This window comes from Haliotis cracherodii, unplaced genomic scaffold, assembly GCF_022045235.1.
Source record: "Haliotis cracherodii isolate W230 unplaced genomic scaffold, xgHalCrac1.p SCAF_12, whole genome shotgun sequence".
NCBI classification, from domain to species: domain Eukaryota; kingdom Metazoa; phylum Mollusca; class Gastropoda; order Lepetellida; family Haliotidae; genus Haliotis; species Haliotis cracherodii.
Genome location: NW_027266267.1, coordinates 45108788 through 45129233, shown reverse-complemented (window position 1 = coordinate 45129233; position 20446 = coordinate 45108788). Strand labels below are relative to the sequence as shown.

Sequence of the window (20446 nt, the reverse complement as noted above, 5' to 3'; positions counted from 1 at the left end):
CACGATAGTGTGTTGACAGCATCTGCCGTTAAGATCCACCTGGTCAATCAATGTCCCGATGGCACCAATAACGTCATCAGCTTAGGGCCGAAATCGTCGATGGAGGTCAATACTCTTGGTCTACTGTGTATCCTACATATTTCGTGTGACACGTGGATGGTATTTACACGTACTTACGCAACTTCACACAAACTGACTTGAGATATAATTGTTCATAAAATTGAGCATATTTGGCCTGTCATGGCCAATTCGTACATGCAGTTTTCACCAAAGTGGCGTATCTCCTACATTATGCTAAAATAACTCTTCTATAGAAAAAGAAACGTTCGGGAGCACCACTTTCATTTATTGGTGTGGATTCGGGGAGTGTCGTGAATATTTTCCCCCATTTTATCGCTAATTCTCCCCAGCTCCATCCAACAAACTATTATTTACTGAACTCCATCAGACAAATCTATTCAGTGTCAACACACACATATAGTAACACATTTGTCGGTATTTTCCCCCACAAACCAAAATAATAACGTTTTTCAACAATGCCAATAAACTATTCATTTTGGGCAAATTTCTGAACGAACGCTGTTCATTTGCACCCCCCGCTCCTGGAAATCAAATAGCTTTTCCCTCAAAGTAAATTCACTCACTAATTCTTTTATCCTGTTTTTTTTTCTACTGAAATCGAAAGATGAGGATTGTACGTACAGTTCTAAACGATCGCATCTTTAAAGAGTCTTCTCGTTAGTACTGGATGTTGAAGAATGGCCTCGCCATCGGGTAACTGAAAGTGTAATCAATCTACATGTCGATGTGAATATTACCAGCTGCATGTGAGCCTTTCAGTGGCTTCACTGCAAACACAAAGACCCTTTGAGCCGCATTTCTCATTGAACTAATGTAATTCCTTTGACGTTACTACCTCTCTGAGATGGTCCACCTGCCGTGGTAAGGTATAGATGTTTGGTAAAGCTCTTTTAACAGGATCTTCAAATACTTTAGGATCATTACCATAACATTATATCTATTCTGCAACGTTATGAGCTTTTGCTATTAGCAAAACCTTTTAGACGGAGATTTAATAGTACTATATCAAATGTAATGTATGTCAGTAAACATGACTCTTGACGGACATCTGAAATCTTTAAAAGGATGGACCGCCTCCGTGGTCTAGTGGTAGAGCGTCCGCCCGGAGAGCGGAAGGTCCGGGGTTCGATCCCCGGCCGCGTCATACCAAAAGACGTTAAAAGATGGTACTTGTTGTTACCCTGTCTGGCGCTCGGCATTAGGGGGCTAAAACAAGGACTGGTCGGCTGAGAGTCAGTATACTGTGTCTGAGTGGGGTATTCATGTTAAACTGCTGCATGGTATTTCAGTGAGCTAGCACTATAAATCGGCATCAGTCCAGATTAGTACAATCAGCCACACAATCACACACACACGTACATGCACGTCGTTTTATAAGTGCAATAATCTTGGACACGACCTTAAACCCAATTTCACCTCACCTCACCTTTAAGAGGATGTATATTAGCTTTCAAATAATATGATTTGAATTGGATTGTACCAACACTAGATTGGATATTAACGTATTTGCCACTGCGTCCTATTAGTAAAGATGGGGAGTCAAGGAGGAACACTCGAGGTGCAGTGACAGTGTGGACTTGTGGAGTCTGATTAGTGTCATGACCAGAATGTACCTATTTGAATAGTTTCTGGTTCTTCCAGTTTGAGCGGTTTAACCTATTGTATTAATGATCTCATATAATGCTGTTTGGTTTTTCCATTAAGCGTAACATCTCCTTTGTTGGTTTTAGAACTTTAGAGGTTTTAGAACGTTAGAGGATAATCATTACAGTCATGGAGTGAGTGAGTTGGGTTTAACGCCGTTTTTAACAGTATTCCAGTTATATCGCGGCGTGTCAGCTTAATGTGGGAGGAAAGCCCGAAGCGATGCATGTCTCAGACGTTTACCACTTCGGTGAAACCCACGAGCACGGGTATGGTGCTGACAAACCTAGAAACATAATCGGGGCGAACCGGGATTCGAACCCACAATCATAGGTTTCTGGCGTGCCCAAGGGAAGCAACTCTGCACAGCGAATAGCGGCGCCTTAGACGACTGGGCCACCCGTCGGCATGGGAATGATGACAACTGTGTTCTGGTGTGACAACAATACGTTACAATGAATAGGTTTTGTGGACGGACTTTGCACCCTTTAACTAAAATTTTCAATTTCAATTTGATAATGTCATGTCGTGAACAGCACACCACTACCACATAACGAGATACAAAAATCACCAGGCACAGAACAAGGAACATTGAACTTGCCCAAGATCAGATCTGTGGCGACATCTACACTGCAAACCGTCTTACGGAACAGGATGTTTGTTCGAGACAAGATATGTTTCGGTTTGGGTTCCTGTTTCAAAGCATGCAGTTTATTGTATGAAAGGAGGAGCTAAACGGTGCAATTTGTTTCACAACACATTTTTTCAACTCACCAAGCATGTCAGGAGAATAATCTACTTTGGTAGTATTTTGGTCCAATCCAGTTATCAATCTCCTTCCCAGCGTTTTATTTAACATTTATGTGTCTTAAGGCTATCTGTACTGACAGACAACAGAACACTCTGGTCAAACGCTATTATTCGTTAGAATTTCATTATATTGTTATAGTGCAAACCATTTCAATACCTTCATTTAAAAGATTGCAAACCATTTCAATACTTATTTTACATTTCATTTATGTAAATACCTAACTGGTTCAATATGTTTCAAAGTGCACCGAAATTCTATGCCCTTTGTCTGTTTAATATATTCAGCAAACATTCGGCGTATCATAAGCCCCTCCGGGCAGGACCCTTAATCTCTAGGGCTATCTTTAAATTTCAGTTAACACCTCCTTACGTCGCCGGATCTTACGTCTATACAATAACCTTGCCATACGTTACGTAATACCTCGCTCTACAAAACCCGACTGACATGGTCAGTCAAGGGGACAGACAGAAGGTAAGTGACAGAGGGAGTCTCCACCCGGGAAGATTGGCCAGTCGGTCCCGGTGCACGTTCTGTCACGTTATTATCAACATGTACCTTTTGGACTTATTCCAAACCATCAACAATAAACATGGCTGCTGTCGTCTTAAACTTCACCCCTGAGTTTTGTCTTCCGTCATCACCCTGAGCTACCATCCGAGGGCCGAAACCTACGCCCTTGGACAATACAACTGACAAACGATCATCTCCACACACACAATCATTGCAAAAAAACCAGCTTGGCAACACCCACTACAATCAAGGTAACATTCTATACTTACAACTGTCAACTTTACCGATACAATTCAGGTGCTATCATAACACCTGCACTTCCGGAATGAGAGTTATCTCCCTTACGTCAGTGCCTTTAATACTCTCAAAGCAGCCACCCTTAATCCTATTGATGATTAGATACAATTGGCATTCTGGTGACACCTCCTTGGCAGGATTTGTTCGAAATGATAGGTCCACTGTCTACTGATAAAATGGGAATTGGCATAAGGTTAAATGCGTGGCTGCCTGTTTTGAGTTATCTCGGATATAATGATCGTGTTTGAGTCCGTTAATACCTTGGAGTTAAGGCCCTGACATACATCCCGTGTTTAACTGTGTAACACTTGTGTGATGCCTGGACGCAGTTAGGGCATTGAGCTGGAGTAACATCGTGGTCCAGATATTCCCATCGGTAATTATACCAGCCTTGGGATGGGCACTTTACACAAGGTCTGTCAGAAACCTGTACACTGTTAAACCAATTTAAACCTCTAACATATTGATCTCAATTGTGCACACATTGTAATAAAATAAAGTCGACGATGAATAGGTGGGGGTGACATGGAGTTTAAACGTCGCTTGCACGATTATTGAACTTCTATTGCGACGTGCATGTACGTGTGTGTGTGTGTGTGTGTGTATGTGCGCGCGCGTGCATGCGTGTGCGTACGTGTGTGCGTGTGCGTGTGCGTGTCAGATGATCCAGGGTCAGGTATCACTTGGCGAGTACAGGCAACACCAGTGATGATCCCGGGTCAGGTATCACATAGCGAGTACATGCAACACCACTGATGATCCTGGGTCAGGTATCACATAGCGAGTACAGGCAACATCAGTGATGATCCCGGATCAGGTATCACATAGCACATACAGGCAACACCAGTGATGATCCCCGGTCAGGTATCACATAGCGAGTACAGGCAACACCAGTGATGATCCCGGGTCAGGTATCACATAGCGAGTACAGGCAACACCAGTGATGATCCCGGGTCAGGTATCACATAGCGAGTACAGGCAACACCAGTGATGATCCCGGGTCACGTATCACATAGCGAGTACAGGCAACACCAGTGACGATCCCGGGTCAGGTATCACATAGCGAGTACAGGCAATACCAATGATGATCCCGGGTCAGGTATCACATAGCACATACAGGCAACACCAGTGATGATCCCGGGTCAGGTATCACATAGCGAGTACACGCTACACCAGTGATGATCCCCGGTCAGTTATCACATAACGAGTACAGGCTACACCATTGAGGATCTAAGGTCAGGTATCACATAGCACATACAGGCTACACCAGTGATGATCCCGGGTCAGGTATCACATAGCGAGTACAGGCAACACCAGTGATGATCCCGGGTCAGGTATCACATAGCGAGTACAGGCAACACCAGTGATGATCCCGGGTCAGGTATCACATAGCGAGTACAGGCATTACCAGTGATGATCCCGGGTCAGGTATCACATAGCGAGTACAGGCAACACCAGTGATGATCCCGGGTCACGTATCACATAGCGAGTACAGGCAACACCAGTGATGATCCCGGGTCAGGTATCACATAGCGAGTCTCGGAACCAACATGATACCAAACACGATGCATAGCAAGTAGTCACATTAAAATGAAAAACAAGAAAGGCTCGATCGTGAATATTTTTAATATTTTCCTAATATTTTCTGTCCTATAATTTGAAACTGCCTCTGTTCCACATTAGATCCGACGGACGTCCGCTGATTTGGTTGCTGGCCTCCCACATAGATGTTCATCGAACCTACAAAAGATTATATATTGGAGGACGTATGTGACACAGGTAATTGCCCTCCATCAAATGATGAATGACAAGACAAGTGAGTCCCTCTGTGATGTATACATTGTGTGATATATTCGTTCTAAAAACGACCAGTTTCCAACCTTTATTAATATGATGTAATAAAATCATAAACATCCTGCTCACGTGGTAAGAATCACATTTACCTGGAAGAACTACCCATCCGTCGTTATCGGTCCACACGGCCATGTTCCTGGGGTCCAGTGTGAACTCATAGACCGCTGACCCACCGGACACAATTGTTGTCCTGGTGAACCCAACCAGCTGAATTCTGGGTACAGGAAGTGACGTATTTTGCCAAGACATATAAGCTTGGGAGACCTGAAAAATATATATAAATAATATTAAATAAGATCCATCATAACTGGTTCAAGAAATATTAACCATGGAAATATTTTTAAATACTTGGGCGCTAAAAGTTGCTGTGGAGAGTGACGTCCTTTGGCACGCCAGAAACATATGATTGTGGGTTCGAATCCCGGATCGCCCCGATAATGTTTCTAGGTTTGTCAACACCATACCGGTGCTCGTTTCACCAAAGCGGTAAACGTCTAAGACCTGTATCACTTCGGGCTTTCCTCCCACATCAAGCTGACACGCTGATATAAATGTAATACTGTTAAAAGCGGCGTTAAACCCAACTCACTCAATCAATCTGAACACTTGATGAACAAACAGGACAAAAATGAACACGTGTCTCATATTAAGACATTACCAGAAAAATGACCAAGATCCAGGTCTTGGCAACTACATATCCTATGTGTAAAGTACCGCCTGACATTCCTGCCCATCCTGAACGAAATGAGAGTACGGATCACACGCTGGGGAATTTTTGCCAAGTCGACCTGTAGTGCATGCGTAAGATGTTGCATCGACTGTGTTTCTGGATGACGCTGTTTTGCGCAGCGATTCTAACTCACTGTTCATGTCGTGTTGCAGGATGATGCTAGCATGGTCCATACTGGGAACAACGTTCAGCTGATATCATTGTGCAGTGAAGTTGCCTTGCACCTTTTGCCAGGTTTTGTCCACCAGTATGTGAGATTACCGCACAAATCATTACGCTGCCACTTCCCAATTCGTTGAGCTTTTGTTCATCGCCACGTGGTTATTCCCTAGCTTTCCCTTGCAGAATAAATCTTAACTCACCCCTCTGACATAGCCTTATCTGTGTACATTCTATGACCTCATCAGCGTCATATGGCCCGGTGTTGTAGACAGTGACCTAATCGTTGTGTATACTCTATGTAAACTGACCTCATCAGCGTCATATGGCCCGGTGTTGTAGACAGTGACCTAATCGTTGTGTATACTCTACTTAAACTGACCTCATCAGCGTCATATGGCCCGGTGTTGTAGACAGTCACCTAATCTTTGTGTATACTCTACTTAAACTGACCTCACCAGCGTCATATGGCCCGGTGTTGTAGACAGTCACCTAATCTTTGTGTATACTCTATGTAAATGACCTCATCAGCATCATATGACCCCGTTTTGTAGACAGTCACCTAATCTTTGTGTATACTCTATGTAAACTGACCTCATCAGCGTCATATGGCCCGGTGTTGTAGACAGTCACCTAATCTTTGTGTATACTCTATGTAAACTGACCTCATCAGCGTCATATGGCCCGGTGTTGTAGACAGTGACCTAATCTTTGTGTATACTCTATGTAAACTGACCTCATCAGCGTCATATGGCCCGGTGTTGTAGACAGTGACCTAATCGTTGTGTATACTCTATGTAAACTGACCTCATCAGCGTCATATGACCCGGTGTTGTAGACAGTCACCTAATCTTTGTGTATACTCTATGTAAACTGACCTCATCAGCGTCATATGGCCCGGTGTTGTAGACAGTGACCTAATCGTTGTGTATACTCTATGTAAACTGACCTCATCAGCGTCATATGGCCCGGTGTTGTAGACAGTGACCTAATCGTTGTGTATACTCTATGTAAACTGACCTCATCAGCGTCATATCGCCCGGTGTTGTAGACAGTCACCTAATCGTTGTGTATACTCTATGTAAACTGACCTCATCAGCATCATATGACCCGGTGTTGTAGAGAGTCCCCTAATCTTTGTGTATACTCTATGTAAACTGACCCCATCAGCGTCATATGACCCGGTGTTGTAGAGAGTCCCCTAATCTTTGTGTAAACTCTAAGTAAACTGACCTCATCAGCGTCATATGGCCCGGTGTTGTAGACAGTCACCTAATCTTTGTGTATACTCTATGTAAACTGACCTCATCAGCGTCATATGGCCCGGTGTTGTAGACAGTCACCTAATCTTTGTGTATACTCTATGTAAACTGACCTCATCAGCGTCATATGGCCCGGTGTTGTAGACAGTCGCCTAATCTTTGTGTATACTGTATGTAAACTGACCTCATCAGCGTCATATGGCCCGGTGTTGTAGACAGTGACCTAATCTTTGTGTATACTCTATGTAAACTGACCTCATCAGCGTCATATGACCCGGTGTTGTAGACAGTCACCTAATCTTTGTGTAAACTCTATGTAAACTGACCCCATCAGCGTCATATGACCCGGTGTTGTAGAGAGTCCCCTAATCTTTGTGTAAACTCTAAGTAAACTGACCTCATCAGCATCATATGACCCGGTGTTGTAGACAGTCACCTAATCTTTGTGTATACTCTATGTAAACTGACCTCATCAGCGTCATATGGCCCCGTGTTGTAGACAGTCACCTAATCTTTGTGTATACTCTATGTAAACTGATCTCATCAGCGTCATATGGCCCGGTGTTGTAGACAGTCACCTAATCTTTGTGTATACTCTATGTAAACTGACCTCATCAGCGTCATATGGCCCGGTGTTGTACACAGTCACCTAATCTTTGTGTATACTCTATGTAAACTGACCTCATCAGCGTCATATGGCCCGGTGTTGTAGACAGTCACCTAATCTTTGTGTATACTCTATGTAAACTGACCTCATCAGCGTCATATGGCCCGGTGTTGTAGACAGTCACCTAATCTGTGTGTATACTCTATGTAAACTGACCTCATCAGCGTCATATGGCCCGGTGTTGTAGACAGTCACCTAATCTTTGTGTATACTCTATGTAAACTGACCTCATCAGCGTCATATGGCCCGGTGTTGTAGACAGTCACCTAATCTTTGTGTATACTCTGTGTAAACTGACCTCATCAGCGTCATATGGCCCGGTGTTGTAGACAGTCACCTAATCTTTGTGTATACTCTATGTAAACTGACCTCATCAGCGTCATATGGCCCGGTGTTGTAGACAGTCACCTAATCTTTGTGTATACTCTATGTAAACTGACCTCATCAGCGTCATATGGCCCGGTGTTGTAGACAGTCACCTAATCTTTGTGTATACTCTATGTAAACTGACCTCATCAGCGTCATATGGCCCGGTGTTGTAGACAGTCACCTAATCTTTGTGTATACTCTATGTAAACTGACCTCATCAGCGTCATATGGCCCGGTGTTGTAGACAGTCACCTAATCTTTGTGTATACTCTATGTAAACTGACCTCATCAGCGTCATATGGCCCGGTGTTGTACACAATGACACTACACCACAGCCCCTCCCCGGCCATGACGGTGATGTCGCAGGTAAAGTCAGCATATCTGAACGTCGTGTACGACAGGCCGTAGCCGTAGGGGAAGGCAGGCTCTCCATCAAAGTACCAGTATGTCCGCCCAGCCATGGAGTAGTTGACCATGGGCGGAATCTACAAAACAATATGAGTTCGTAAAATGATTCTTCCGTCCACAGATATTGTGTCATACACCATGATTTCTCCTTAGCCACGTGTTGAATATAACATGTTCACCTGAGAATCACTGCTGGGCCACGTGTAAGGCAGTCTAGCGGCGGGCACTGACCCCGCCCCGGTGTTGGTGAGCGACGCAAAGAGGGCGTCACCCGCAGCTTGAGCCGGAAGGAAACATTCCAAGATTGCGACCACTCCTGGCGCCGTCATTGCCCAGTCAATGTTGACTGGTCCGCCGGTAAATAACAGTAGCACCACTGGTTTGGTGGCTGTTGAAGATACATATGTACACATGTATACGTCGAGACATTGTTTCGGAATTCAAGGTAAACACAATTGAATATGATTCGGATTTCTTGACAACACCGTTCATGCATAGGTGATTGAACTACATCTACACGTCTTGTATTGAGCTGAAGCGATTACTTGACGGTTCTCATGTAAGACTTAGTGTAGAACCACCTCCGTGGTCTAGTGGTAGAGCGTCCGCCCGGAGAGTGGAAGGTCCGGGGTTCGATTCCCGGCCGCGTCATACCAAAAGACGTTGAAAGATGGTATTTGTCTGGCGCTCGGCATTAAGGGGCTAAAACAAGGACTGGTCGGCTCGGAGTCAGTACACTGTGGTGTATTCATGTTAAACTGCGGCATGGTATCTCAGTGAGCTTGCACTATAAATCCGCATCAGTCCGGACTAGTACAAGCAGCCACACAAACACACACACGTACTTGCACGTCGCTATATAAGTGCAATAATCTTGAACGCGACGTTAAACCCCATCACACCTCACCCTACACACCCTAGCACTCGCTATCTCATATAATAGTGTAAATGAAATGAATCTTCAGTGTAAGATGTTGGTGATGTAGATGGTGTAGATGGTGTAGATGATGTAGACGATGCCTCACTGTTGCTGACGACGTCCTGTAGAAGCTGCAGTTGTTGTCCCGGAAATGAGATATTGTGTCGGTCTTTTCCCTCCGCCTCGATGGCCTGGCCTATACCGAATACAGAGAACTTATTATTTATTTGGCTCATTTACCAGTTTAGAGTGAGTGAGTGAGTGAGTAAGTGAATATCTACATTTGGACTCCAATATCGGGTGTCCATCTCTGTACTCATACGGGTAATGAAACCCAGGTCTGCCATCACGAGGAGTGAACACCTTGACCACTCGGCTATCCAGCAGCATCATTTATGAAGCGGCTTCACGATAACGAAGACCCGTTGATCTCTCTGGTTAAGAATGGTACCCGTCTCAATTCAGCCTAAGATAGCAATAAGTTAGGTCTCGTAAGCAAACAGGCATCATGTTACACTCAGTAACGTGAAGCAGATCCTACCTGTTCCCAAGCATACAAAGACGGCATCGGCGCCTTGCAGCGCATTCACAACGTCACTCCTCCTGTAGTCGTTGCACGCAGTGCTGGAGCAGCCTGCTGCGTACATGGCAGCATTGCCCAGTCTCAGCAGCCCACTCAGAGGAGACGTGATGAACCGGGGGTCAGTCTTTGGCGAGTAGTCACCAAACAGTTGTTCTGTGTCATTTGACATTGGCCCTACAACCTGTAATTAAACCCCAGTAACATTAACATTAAATCAATAGACGGTACATTTTGTCTTTGTTATCTGGGTCCGGATGGTCCAGTGATACATCTTACCTCAATTCTGCATCGTACTGAGGCAAGAGAGTTAACTGTAAAAGTACAGTCCCCCTTGCCGAATTTGGCTGGAATTTCTTGGCTCGGTCGTAGCGCCACCAGAGTTATGTCCCTTCTATGTCACTCATATTGACCAATCAGATTCCACCTCTCATATCACTTACATTTGCTTCAATCGAAATGGCGGCGCCTAGTCAAGACGATCTGATCGATAATCTTTAATGTATATTGTAATTAAATGGGTCTTACGTCGCGAAGTGCATCAAATCACGTGAGCACCTTGATTAAAAACATGAACTGATTTTGAAAATTATTGTTGACGTCGAGTTGGCGGTACACATGCTTTGCAAATCCAGCAAGCGACCGAATTCTATATGGCAGTTTACGAACCGGATGTCGACTCGTTAGTCCAGCCAAAAAATAACTTAATATTGAGAGGCTAGTTCGGCAAGGGTGGAAATTGAACTTTTACAGTCAGTTAACTCCCTTGACTCGGGAAGATGCAATTGTGCGTATCCGATCTTAATTAAACCAAATTACAATCCTTGGCGTGCCAGTGACAAAGGTGATCAGTTCTGCATTAATTCTATCTGCAGAAAATATTGTGAATGTAAATAAATCGCGGAAAAAGTTTCCTAGTAAAACCTTTTCCATGGGAAATAGCCTGGAGTAAAATAGACCCAAAAAGGAAAGAGTTCACTACAGGAGCAGATACTCTTTGACATCAGCACCATGCCCACCCCCTTTGATTTCATCAAAAGAAAAACAGTTTGACCTCTGCGATTCCATCATTGCACTGAAGGACTATAAAACCAAACTGACCCACTCTAATCTCTGTCTCTGCCCACGGGACCGCCTCCGTGGTCTAATGGTAGAGCGTCCGCCCGGAGAGCGGAAGGTCCGGGGTTCGATCCCCAGTCGCGTCATACCAAAAGACGTTAAAAGATGGTACTTGTTGTTACCCTGTCTGGCGCTCGACATTAAGGGGCTAAAACAAGGACTGGTCGGCTCGGAGTCAGTATACTGTGTCTGAGTGGGGTATTCATGTTAAACAGTCCGGACTAGTACAAGCAGCCACATACACACTCATACACGTGCATGTACGTCGCTATATAAGTGCAATAATCTTGGACGCGACGTTAAACCCCATTTCACCTCACCTCAGCTCACCTTTGCCCACGGGTGTTTTCATTATTCAAGCCGATGCAGGACATGATAGTTCTTTAAAGGATCAATGTTTCATAAACCATAACCTTTTACTTACAGCGACTTTATCAAAATGCGATTTGATCGGTAAATAACTGTTGGTATTTTTCAGCAGGACGAAACTCTTGATCGCTGCTTCTACAGCCAGCTGTCGGTGTGTGGAGCTCAGCACGACGTCATCAATGTCAAGGTAGTTGTAAGGGTTCATTTCCGGTGGGTCAAACTCCCCAAGCCTCAGTCTCGTGTAGAAGAGGGGTTTGATCTGGTCCCGGACAAAGGACTCTGTCAGCTTGTTCTGTTGTATCGCGGGAACTAAAAAGTAGATGAGGATATTTACCGAAATGTTGTGCAGATGGTTTCAGCGAATGTTCTTAGACGGAAAGAGGGGAAAACGTTAAAGGAATAAGCGTACATAAGCAAAGGAGCACTGTTAAAAAACAGAAGAACCAAAATGAGCGAGAAAAGAAAGAAGAAAAAACGAGAAAGAGGAAAACGTGGAAAATGTAGATAAAGCGGGAGAGCGAGTGAGTGAGTTGGGTTTAAAGCCGCTTTTAACACTATTACAGTTACGGCGTGTCAGCTTAATGTGGGAGGAAAGCCCGAAGTGATGCAGGTCTCAGACGTTTACCACTTTGGTGAAAACCACGAGCACGGGTATGGTGCTGACAAACCTAGAAACATAATCGGGGCGAACCGGGATTCGAACCCACAATCATAGGTTTCTGGCGTGCCCAAGGGCCGCAACTCTGCACAGCGAATCGCAGCGCCTTAGACGACTGGGCCACCCGTGCCCCCATAAAGAGGGAGAGGAAACAGAAGAGGACAAGAAGCTGAGGACGAAGTTTCTAGCATCGGAAGAAGATCAAGCGGTGGAACGAGGGGAAGACGGCAATGCGTGGAAGAGGATTCCAAAGAACTTGAAAAGCAAGAGAAGACGAGAAAGAACCTAGAAGGTGATGGACATGAGGAAAACGGCATGACGAGGAAGTGCTGGAGAGGAAGAAACAAGGAAACAGAATAGTGAGTGACTGGATGCTGTTTTATGCCTCAGTCAACACTCAATTTCAGTCGACGCCTATGACAATCGTAGTGTTCAATTCAACTGAGGTCAAACTGAAGCCTGAACAACGCATGATTATTAATGATATTAACTAACGAATGAAACTCTATATCCGTCGAAGAACATTAAAATAAGAAGAATGTTTTTGTTTTTACACCTGGCCAAGGGGAGGTGTTTCATCATGATGTTTCAGTGTAACCTACAATAAGGGAAGATAACTCCGGTTGGACTAGCCCTTGTATGTCGTGCTTGCTACAAGGGGCACTGCCATTAAATACATTTGTTGTAGGTGCCACCGTGTTGATAACTGCCATGTGTGCCGTTGTGAAGGCTACAGAATGTGCTTGAGTTAGAATTATACTTACCCTCCCTTTTCCGAGCGGTTACCTGTTAGTCGACCCGTGAAGATCCGGGGTAGAATAGGTCTACAGCAACAATGCTTGCCGTAAAAGGCGACTATGCTTGTCGTACGAGGCGACTACCGTGATCGGGTGGTCAATCTCGCTGACTTGGTTGATGCATGTCATCGTATCCCAATTGTGTAGCTCTATGCGCACAATATGAATTACTAGATTGTTTGGCCCAGATTCGATTATTTCCAGACCGCCGTCATATGGCTGTGATATTGCTGAGTGCGGCTTTAAACAACAAACAAAAACACAAATCATGTCATTAATTAAACTTGACGTAGTCAGTGCTCTTTTGTATTATGATTTTTAGTTGGTAACAGTGGCTAAACTCTTAACCTGTAAGAACAAATGTCGATTTTTTTTATCAACAAGCGGGTGACGTTGTGTTGGTTGCACCTACTTATAGAGTTATACACTCTCTGGTCGCCTTTCTGGACTTCCAGGTTGCACCCGGCGTTAAGACAGGCTGCGGCTGTGTCGATAGAGTTGTTCAAGTAGTGATGTACGGTGATGATGTTGAGGAGCTCGCCAGCGTCCGCAGCGATGTACCCGGTGAAGTTCCACTCCCCCCTCAGTATGTCCGTCAGCAGCTTCTTGTTGGCGCAGGCGGGGACACCATTGATGCTGGATAGAGGGTGGATACAAACTGATTTTGAAAACATCATGATGTTAAGGCTCACCATCAGATACCAGGTGAACAACATGGATTCAATATCAGTTTGCTGTATTGCAAGAAAGAAACCTCTCCAACGGTCTACTCTACAATCGAACATTTCGAAATGTAACGCATCAATCACGATGCAACTCTCTTGTTTGACCTGTGCCATATGGTCAACCTCCCATTTATGTCGAGTTATAAGGGCACAGTTTACAAACTGTAGCATTATCGCGAGGGGTACATGTGGTTTCATGTGTCCCGCGTTAAGGTTCTGGATACTTCTACAATGAATTTATTTTACCGACATGTTTCAATCTGCAATTGCTTTCACAATAATTGAAACATGACTGGATATGTTCCAGCACATGCAAATATAAAATACAAATCGACACAATTGGGTGTATCACGCGAGGGACACCACAAATGGGCTTCACACATTACCTGTTATAAGCACATATCAAACTGTAGGCGCCAGCTTCCACACATCGCCTGAAAGAAGGCAGGAAGTACGACCTCCAGTCTCGTTCTGAAACCTGAGAAACATGACACATAGAATTAAACCGCATCGTCTTATGTTGGCAGAGGAACTTAGATTTCTATATTTAATTTACTGATATTTTCTTCTGTGAAGACATATGGTCGGTTCGTTTGCATATATATATACACTGACCTACCTTTGGAATAAACACCTGCTTGACACAGTGACCTACCTTTGCATTAAACACCTGCTGGACTCAGTGACCTACCTTTGGAACAAACACCTGCTTGACACAGTGACCTACCTTTGCATCAAACATCTGCTGGACTCAGTGACCTACCTTTGCATCAAGCACCCGCTGGACACAGTGACCTACCTTTGCATCAAGCACCTGCTGGACTCAGTGACCTGCCTTTGCATCAAACACCTGCTTGACACAGTGACCTACCTTTGCATAAAACATATGCTGGACTCAGTGACCTACCTTTGCATCAAGCACCCGCTGGACACAGTGACATACCTTTGCATCAAGCACCCGCTGGACACAGTGACCTACCTTTGCATCAAGCACCCGCTGGACACAGTGAGCTACATTTGTATCAAACACCTGCTTGACACAGTGACCTACCTTTGCATAAAACATATGCTGGACTCAGTGACCTACCTTTGCATCAAGCACCCGCTGGACACAGTGACATACCTTTGCATCAAGCACCCGCTGGACACAGTGACCTACCTTTGCATCAAGCACCCGCTGGACACAGTGAGCTACATTTGTATCAAACACCTGCTTGACACAGTGACCTACCTTTGCATCAAACACCCGCTGGACACAGTGACCTACCTTTGCATCAAGCACCCGCTGGACACAGTGAGCTACATTTGTATCAAACACCTGCTTGACACAGTGACATACCTTTGCATCAAACACCTGTCTGGACACAGGCCAGTCCTCGGGTCCTCCGGACACATCAAAGTGTTTACAGCCAGAGCTGGTCCTCAGGTATCGAGGATGGGTACCATGGAGACCCTTCACGTGGTGGAACCCCATCTCCCCAGCATGGTAGGGATCTTCGCTGAATGTTTCCTGAAAATATATATAATTGTGTCAGGAACCATGAGCCTGTTCTCATGCACATGTTTCTGAGTATTGTTCTCAGCGACCTGTGAAGCACATTACCCAGTACTCGTACTCATCTCGATGTAGGTCAGCTGGACCTGGTCTCAGCGACCTGTGAAGCACATTACCCAGTAATCGTACTCATCTCGATGTAGGTCAGCTGGACCTGGTCTCAGCGACCTGTGAAGCACATTACCCAGTACTCGTACTCATCTCGATGTAGCTCAGCTGGACCTGGTCTCAGCGGCCTGTGAAGCACATTACCCAGTACGCGTACTCATCTCGATGTAGCTCAGCTGGACCTGGTCTCAGCGGCCTGTGAAGCACATTACCCAGTACGCGTACTCATCTCGATGTAGCTCATCAGGAAGCCAGCAGGATCTCAGCCGAATTTGTTTTTTCTCAAACTTTGATCAGTCCTCATCCGAAGTTGGATTGGTCGATATACAAGGGAATTAATATTGACGCATGCTTCTGTAGCAAATCGTCCTACATAATGGGGTAGGTGTACTTAATACGAAGCAGTCAATAGTTTTCGTTCATTAACACAGAATTGTGAACTACTATTAATTATTCAGGTCGCTTTCGTGTAGCTGGAAAATAGCTTTGTGCGGGATTAAACATCAAACCCAAACCCTAGACTTGTCACACACGTTATATTCCTACCTGACCTGACCCCTTCTTCAGAGAGGGTTTATGAAAGTGTCCAGGTTAGGTCAAAAGGTTCCACATCCTACCCCTCCCCCTGGGTGTATCTGAAAGTGTCCCCGTTCGTCCGTCACCTGACCTCATACCCAGCGAGGGCTCTGAATGTGCTTAATCCCCAAACTGATCCACCTTAGAGCTAAAGGTTCCTCACCTGGCCCCTCCACCATCGGGGGTCTCTGAACGTGTCCACGTTAGGACTAAAGATTCCTGACCTGGCCCCTCCCCCATCGGGGGTCTCTGAACGTGTCCACTTTAGGGCTGAATATTCCTCACCTGGCCCCTCCCTCATCGGGGGTCTCTGAACGTGTCAACGTTAGGGCTGAATATTCCTCATCTGGCCCTCCCCCTTCGGGAGTCTCTGAACGTGTCCACGCTAGGGCAAAATATTCCTCACCTGGCCCCTCCCGCATCGGGGGTCTCTGAACGTGTCTACGTTAGGGCTAAAGATTCCTCACCTGGCCCCTCCCTTATCAGGGGTCTCTGAACGTGTCCACGCTAGGGCAAAAGATTCCTCACCTGACACCTTCCCCATCGGGGGTCTCTGAACGTGTCCACGCTAGGGCAAAAGATTCCTCACCTGGCCTCTTCCCCATCGGGGGTTTCTGAACGTGTTTACGTTAGGGCTAAAGATTCCTCACCTGGCCCCTTCCCCATCGGGGGTTATCTGAACGTGTCCACGCTAGGACTAAAGATTCCTCACCTGGCCCCTCCCCCATCGGGGGTTTCTGAACGTGTCCACGCTAGGGCAAAAGATTCCTCACCTGGCCCCTCCCCCATCGGGGGTCTCTGAACGTGTCCACGTTAGGGCTGAAGCAACTGATTGCCATATGAACATCTAGAGTAGCCCCCGTCTTCATGAAATAGTTGTAGTAGGCACGGACTTCTGTGCTGCTCGCCTCGGCTATTCGGTAAATCAAATCCTTGCTGCGCAATGATACACAAAAAACAGATATTCATTAACTCTTGATGAATTTTAAATGGATGACTGGCGAGATTGATGGTATTTATTGATGGAGGAATATAAATCTTCAGAAAATCCCTGAAAAGACGTATTTGCATCACCTCAGGCCAACAGGACATATTGCAATTAAGGCGACAGATTATAGGGATCTGCTAATGAGTTAGTATCTAACGGTTCATTGCAAGTGAGGGGGGCACGTGTGGCCAAGTCGTCTAAGACCCCGCGATTCGCTGTGCAGATTTGCGTCCTTTGGGGCAAGAGAGAAACCTATGGTTGTGGGTTCGAATCCCGGTTCGCCCCGATATGTTTCTAGGTTTGTCAGCACCATGCCCGTGCTAGTGGGTTTCACCGAAGTGGTAAACGTCTGAGTCCTGCATTACTTCGGGCTTTCCCCCCGCATTAAACTGACACGCCGCGATAGAACTGGAATACTGTGATAAGCAGCGTTAAAACCCACTCACTCACTCACTGCATGCGATCACCAGTACTGTGTATCACTCAAAGCCGATTTGTGCGTTTGTGTCGTATCCAACTGATCAAACGGAATCCCTGACTTTGTAAATCTTAAGCATCACAAACGAACGAAATATAGTTTTATACTAACTTTAGAAAATTGAAGTTCATTAAATGAAATTCATATGGATACATCATCACCAAAAGTTTGTTCCAGTTAAGTAACAATGCTCAATGTTGTATTCTGTCAGCGTGTGGTACTCACTCGAACGACGCCCCTATTCCGATGCCCTGGGGGAAGGCAGTAGCATTCTGGGTCACATCCCCCCTCCCACAGTTGGACCACCAGGAGTACTGCTTAATCCCGAGTCTGGATATAGGTGGAGCATTGCCCTGACCACTGGCCAGCTGGGTCTGAATCTCCTCGATGGTCAGTCTCCCCACAACGTCCTCCACACGCACCTGCCAGGGGAGGGAGGCGTTACGGAAGGGGATGTCTGCAGCGGAGTACGTGACTAAAGTCAGCAGGACAAAACACCACATGGGTCTCATGGCGGGATATACAACTGGGGGTGAGCAAGGTCCGACTGAGAATGAACAACTGGTTGGAATGATCACCACACACGGGAACTAACATGTGAGTTCATTCTTTAGAGCTTTTGACCTAAAATTAGGTTATCTGAGTTATTTGGACCTCTATGCGTCTATAAGTATGATAGGAGCATGAAGACCGAAATTGTATTTCAAGGTCAAGGCCCTTTCGTTAGCACGTAACGGTCAGCACTTGTAGATAAGTGTGTATGAATGTCAGACGCATTGACCCCGGCATTTAGAAGGGTAGGAATGCAGTAACAGTTTCGGTTCAGGAAGTTCATGAAATCCATGCTTTCACGATACGTTAGCGACTAGAATGGGCGCAAACCTCCGATCAATAATGCTGTAAATGGTTGACTGGGTCCTAGCGTCCTCTGATGAGAAAGGGTTTCCCTGATCATGCTAATACTTCGAATAATAGATTAGGACCTAATGCATGCAATCGTGTAACGTCATATGACGTTATGATGTTACGTAGGGGAAGCATGTGTTGGAACTATAAGTATAGTTTCGACATTAGTGTACATTGTAATTCCATTGCTGAAACATTAATGCAAAATTGCAACACTAATCCGTCATCATGAACAACCTGCTTATAAAGTCACTTTGAATAACCAGCCCATACCATCGAACAAGTCACACAAATTGCAACACGCTATGTGACAGTCAGTTCAATCCGTCACCATCAACAACCTGCCCTTTCCGTCACTTTGATTAACCAGCTCATACCATCGAACAAGTCACACAAATTGCAACACGCTATGTGACAGTCAGCTCAATCCGTCACCATCAACAACCTGCTTATTAAGTCACTTTGAATAACCAGCTCATACCATCCAACAAGTCACACAAATTGCAACACGCTATGTGACAGTCAGCTCAATCCGTCACCATCAACAACCTGCTCATTCCGTCACTTTGAATAACCAGCTCATACCATCGAACAAGTCACACTAATTGCAACACGCTATGTGACAGTCAACTCAATCCGTCACCATCAACAACCTGCTCATTCCGTCACTTTGAATAACCAGCTCATACCATCCAACAAGTCACACAAATTGCAACACGCTATGTGACAGTCAGCTCAATCCGTCACCATCAACAACCTGCTCATTCCGTCACTTTGAATAACCAGCTCATACCATCCAACAAGTCACACAAATTGCAACACGCTATGTGACAGTCAGCTCAATCCGTCACCATCAACAACCTGCTCATTAAGTCACTTTGAATAACCAGCTCATACCATCCAACAAGTCACACAAATTGCAACACGCTATGTGACAGTCAGCTCAATCCGTCACCATCAACAACTTGCTCATTAAGTCACTTTGAATAACCAGCTCATACCATCGAACAAGTCACACAAATTGCAACACGCTATGTGACAGTCAGCTCAATCCGTCACCATCAACAACCTGCTTATTAAGTCACTTTGAATAACCAGCTCATACCATCGAACAAGTCACACAAATTACAATACACTATGTGACAGTCAGCTCAATCCGTCACCATCAACAACCTGCTCATTAAGTCACTTTGAATAACCAGCTCATACCATCGAACAAGTCACACAAATTGCAACACGCTATGTGACAGTCAGCTCAATCCGTCACCATCAACAACCTGCTTATTAAGTCACTTTGAATAACCAGCTCATACCATCCAACAAGTCACACAAATTGCAACACACTATGTGACAGTCAGCTCAATCCGTCACCATCAACAACCTGCTCATTAAGTCACTTTGAATAACCAGCTCATACCATCCAACAAGTCACACAAATTGCAACACGCTATGTGACAGTCAGCTCAATCCGTCACCATCAACAACCTGCTCATTCCGTCACTTTGAATAACCAGCTCATACCATCCAACAAGTCACACAAATTGCAAACAAAGACACAGTCCCCAGCTTTACAGGAACTTGTTCTTGTCTGTAATTTGTGTGGCTATTTCTATTTAAAGAGTGTACATATTCCATAGTTAGTAACTATCTGCTGGTTTGGTAGGCCTGGTGTTTCAGTCCTTGGTCTCGATGGCAGACAAGAACGTTCTGTGTTTGATGCCACCAGATGAGCCAGGAAGGTGACCAGAGAGTGACGTTGGCTAATCTAACTTTGACAACCCCGCAGAGGTTACCTTATGTCTCTTGACAAGTCAGTGTCATGAGTTATGTACGACTTCAAAGCTGTTTAAAAAGATAAGATATTGGAAATGTTAAA

General features: G+C 45.2%; 1 protein-coding gene across 1 annotated transcript; it reads right to left on the bottom strand.

Annotated features, from left to right (window-relative positions):
- Positions 1-4951: 4951 nt before the first annotated feature.
- LOC139458458 (uncharacterized) lies at positions 4952-18211 on the bottom strand. The gene is made up of 12 exons (XM_071239899.1): positions 17890-18211; positions 16972-17134; positions 15299-15469; positions 14346-14437; positions 13647-13870; positions 11835-12088; positions 10253-10475; positions 9818-9907; positions 8972-9180; positions 8669-8869; positions 5287-5461; positions 4952-5083 (listed from the first exon to the last, which is right to left on the bottom strand). The coding sequence occupies exons 1-12, from the start codon at positions 18174-18176 to the stop codon at positions 4968-4970; spliced, it is 2205 nt and encodes a 734-aa protein (XP_071096000.1). The 5' UTR covers positions 18177-18211; the 3' UTR covers positions 4952-4967.
- Positions 18212-20446: the final 2235 nt, after the last annotated feature.

Excerpts from the sequence above, each read along its gene's own strand:
- LOC139458458 (XM_071239899.1), bottom strand. The coding sequence starts at position 18,176 with ATGAGACCCATGTGGTGTTTTGTCCTGCTGACTTTAGTCACGTACTCC. Across the intron at positions 15,470-16,971 it reads CCCGATGGGGGAGGGGCCAG|GAAACATTCAGCGAAGATCC; the intron begins GTGAGGAATCTT and ends ATATATTTTCAG. Across the intron at positions 5,462-8,668 it reads GGCCATATGACGCTGATGAG|GTCTCCCAAGCTTATATGTC; the intron begins GTCAGTTTACAT and ends TATATTTTTCAG.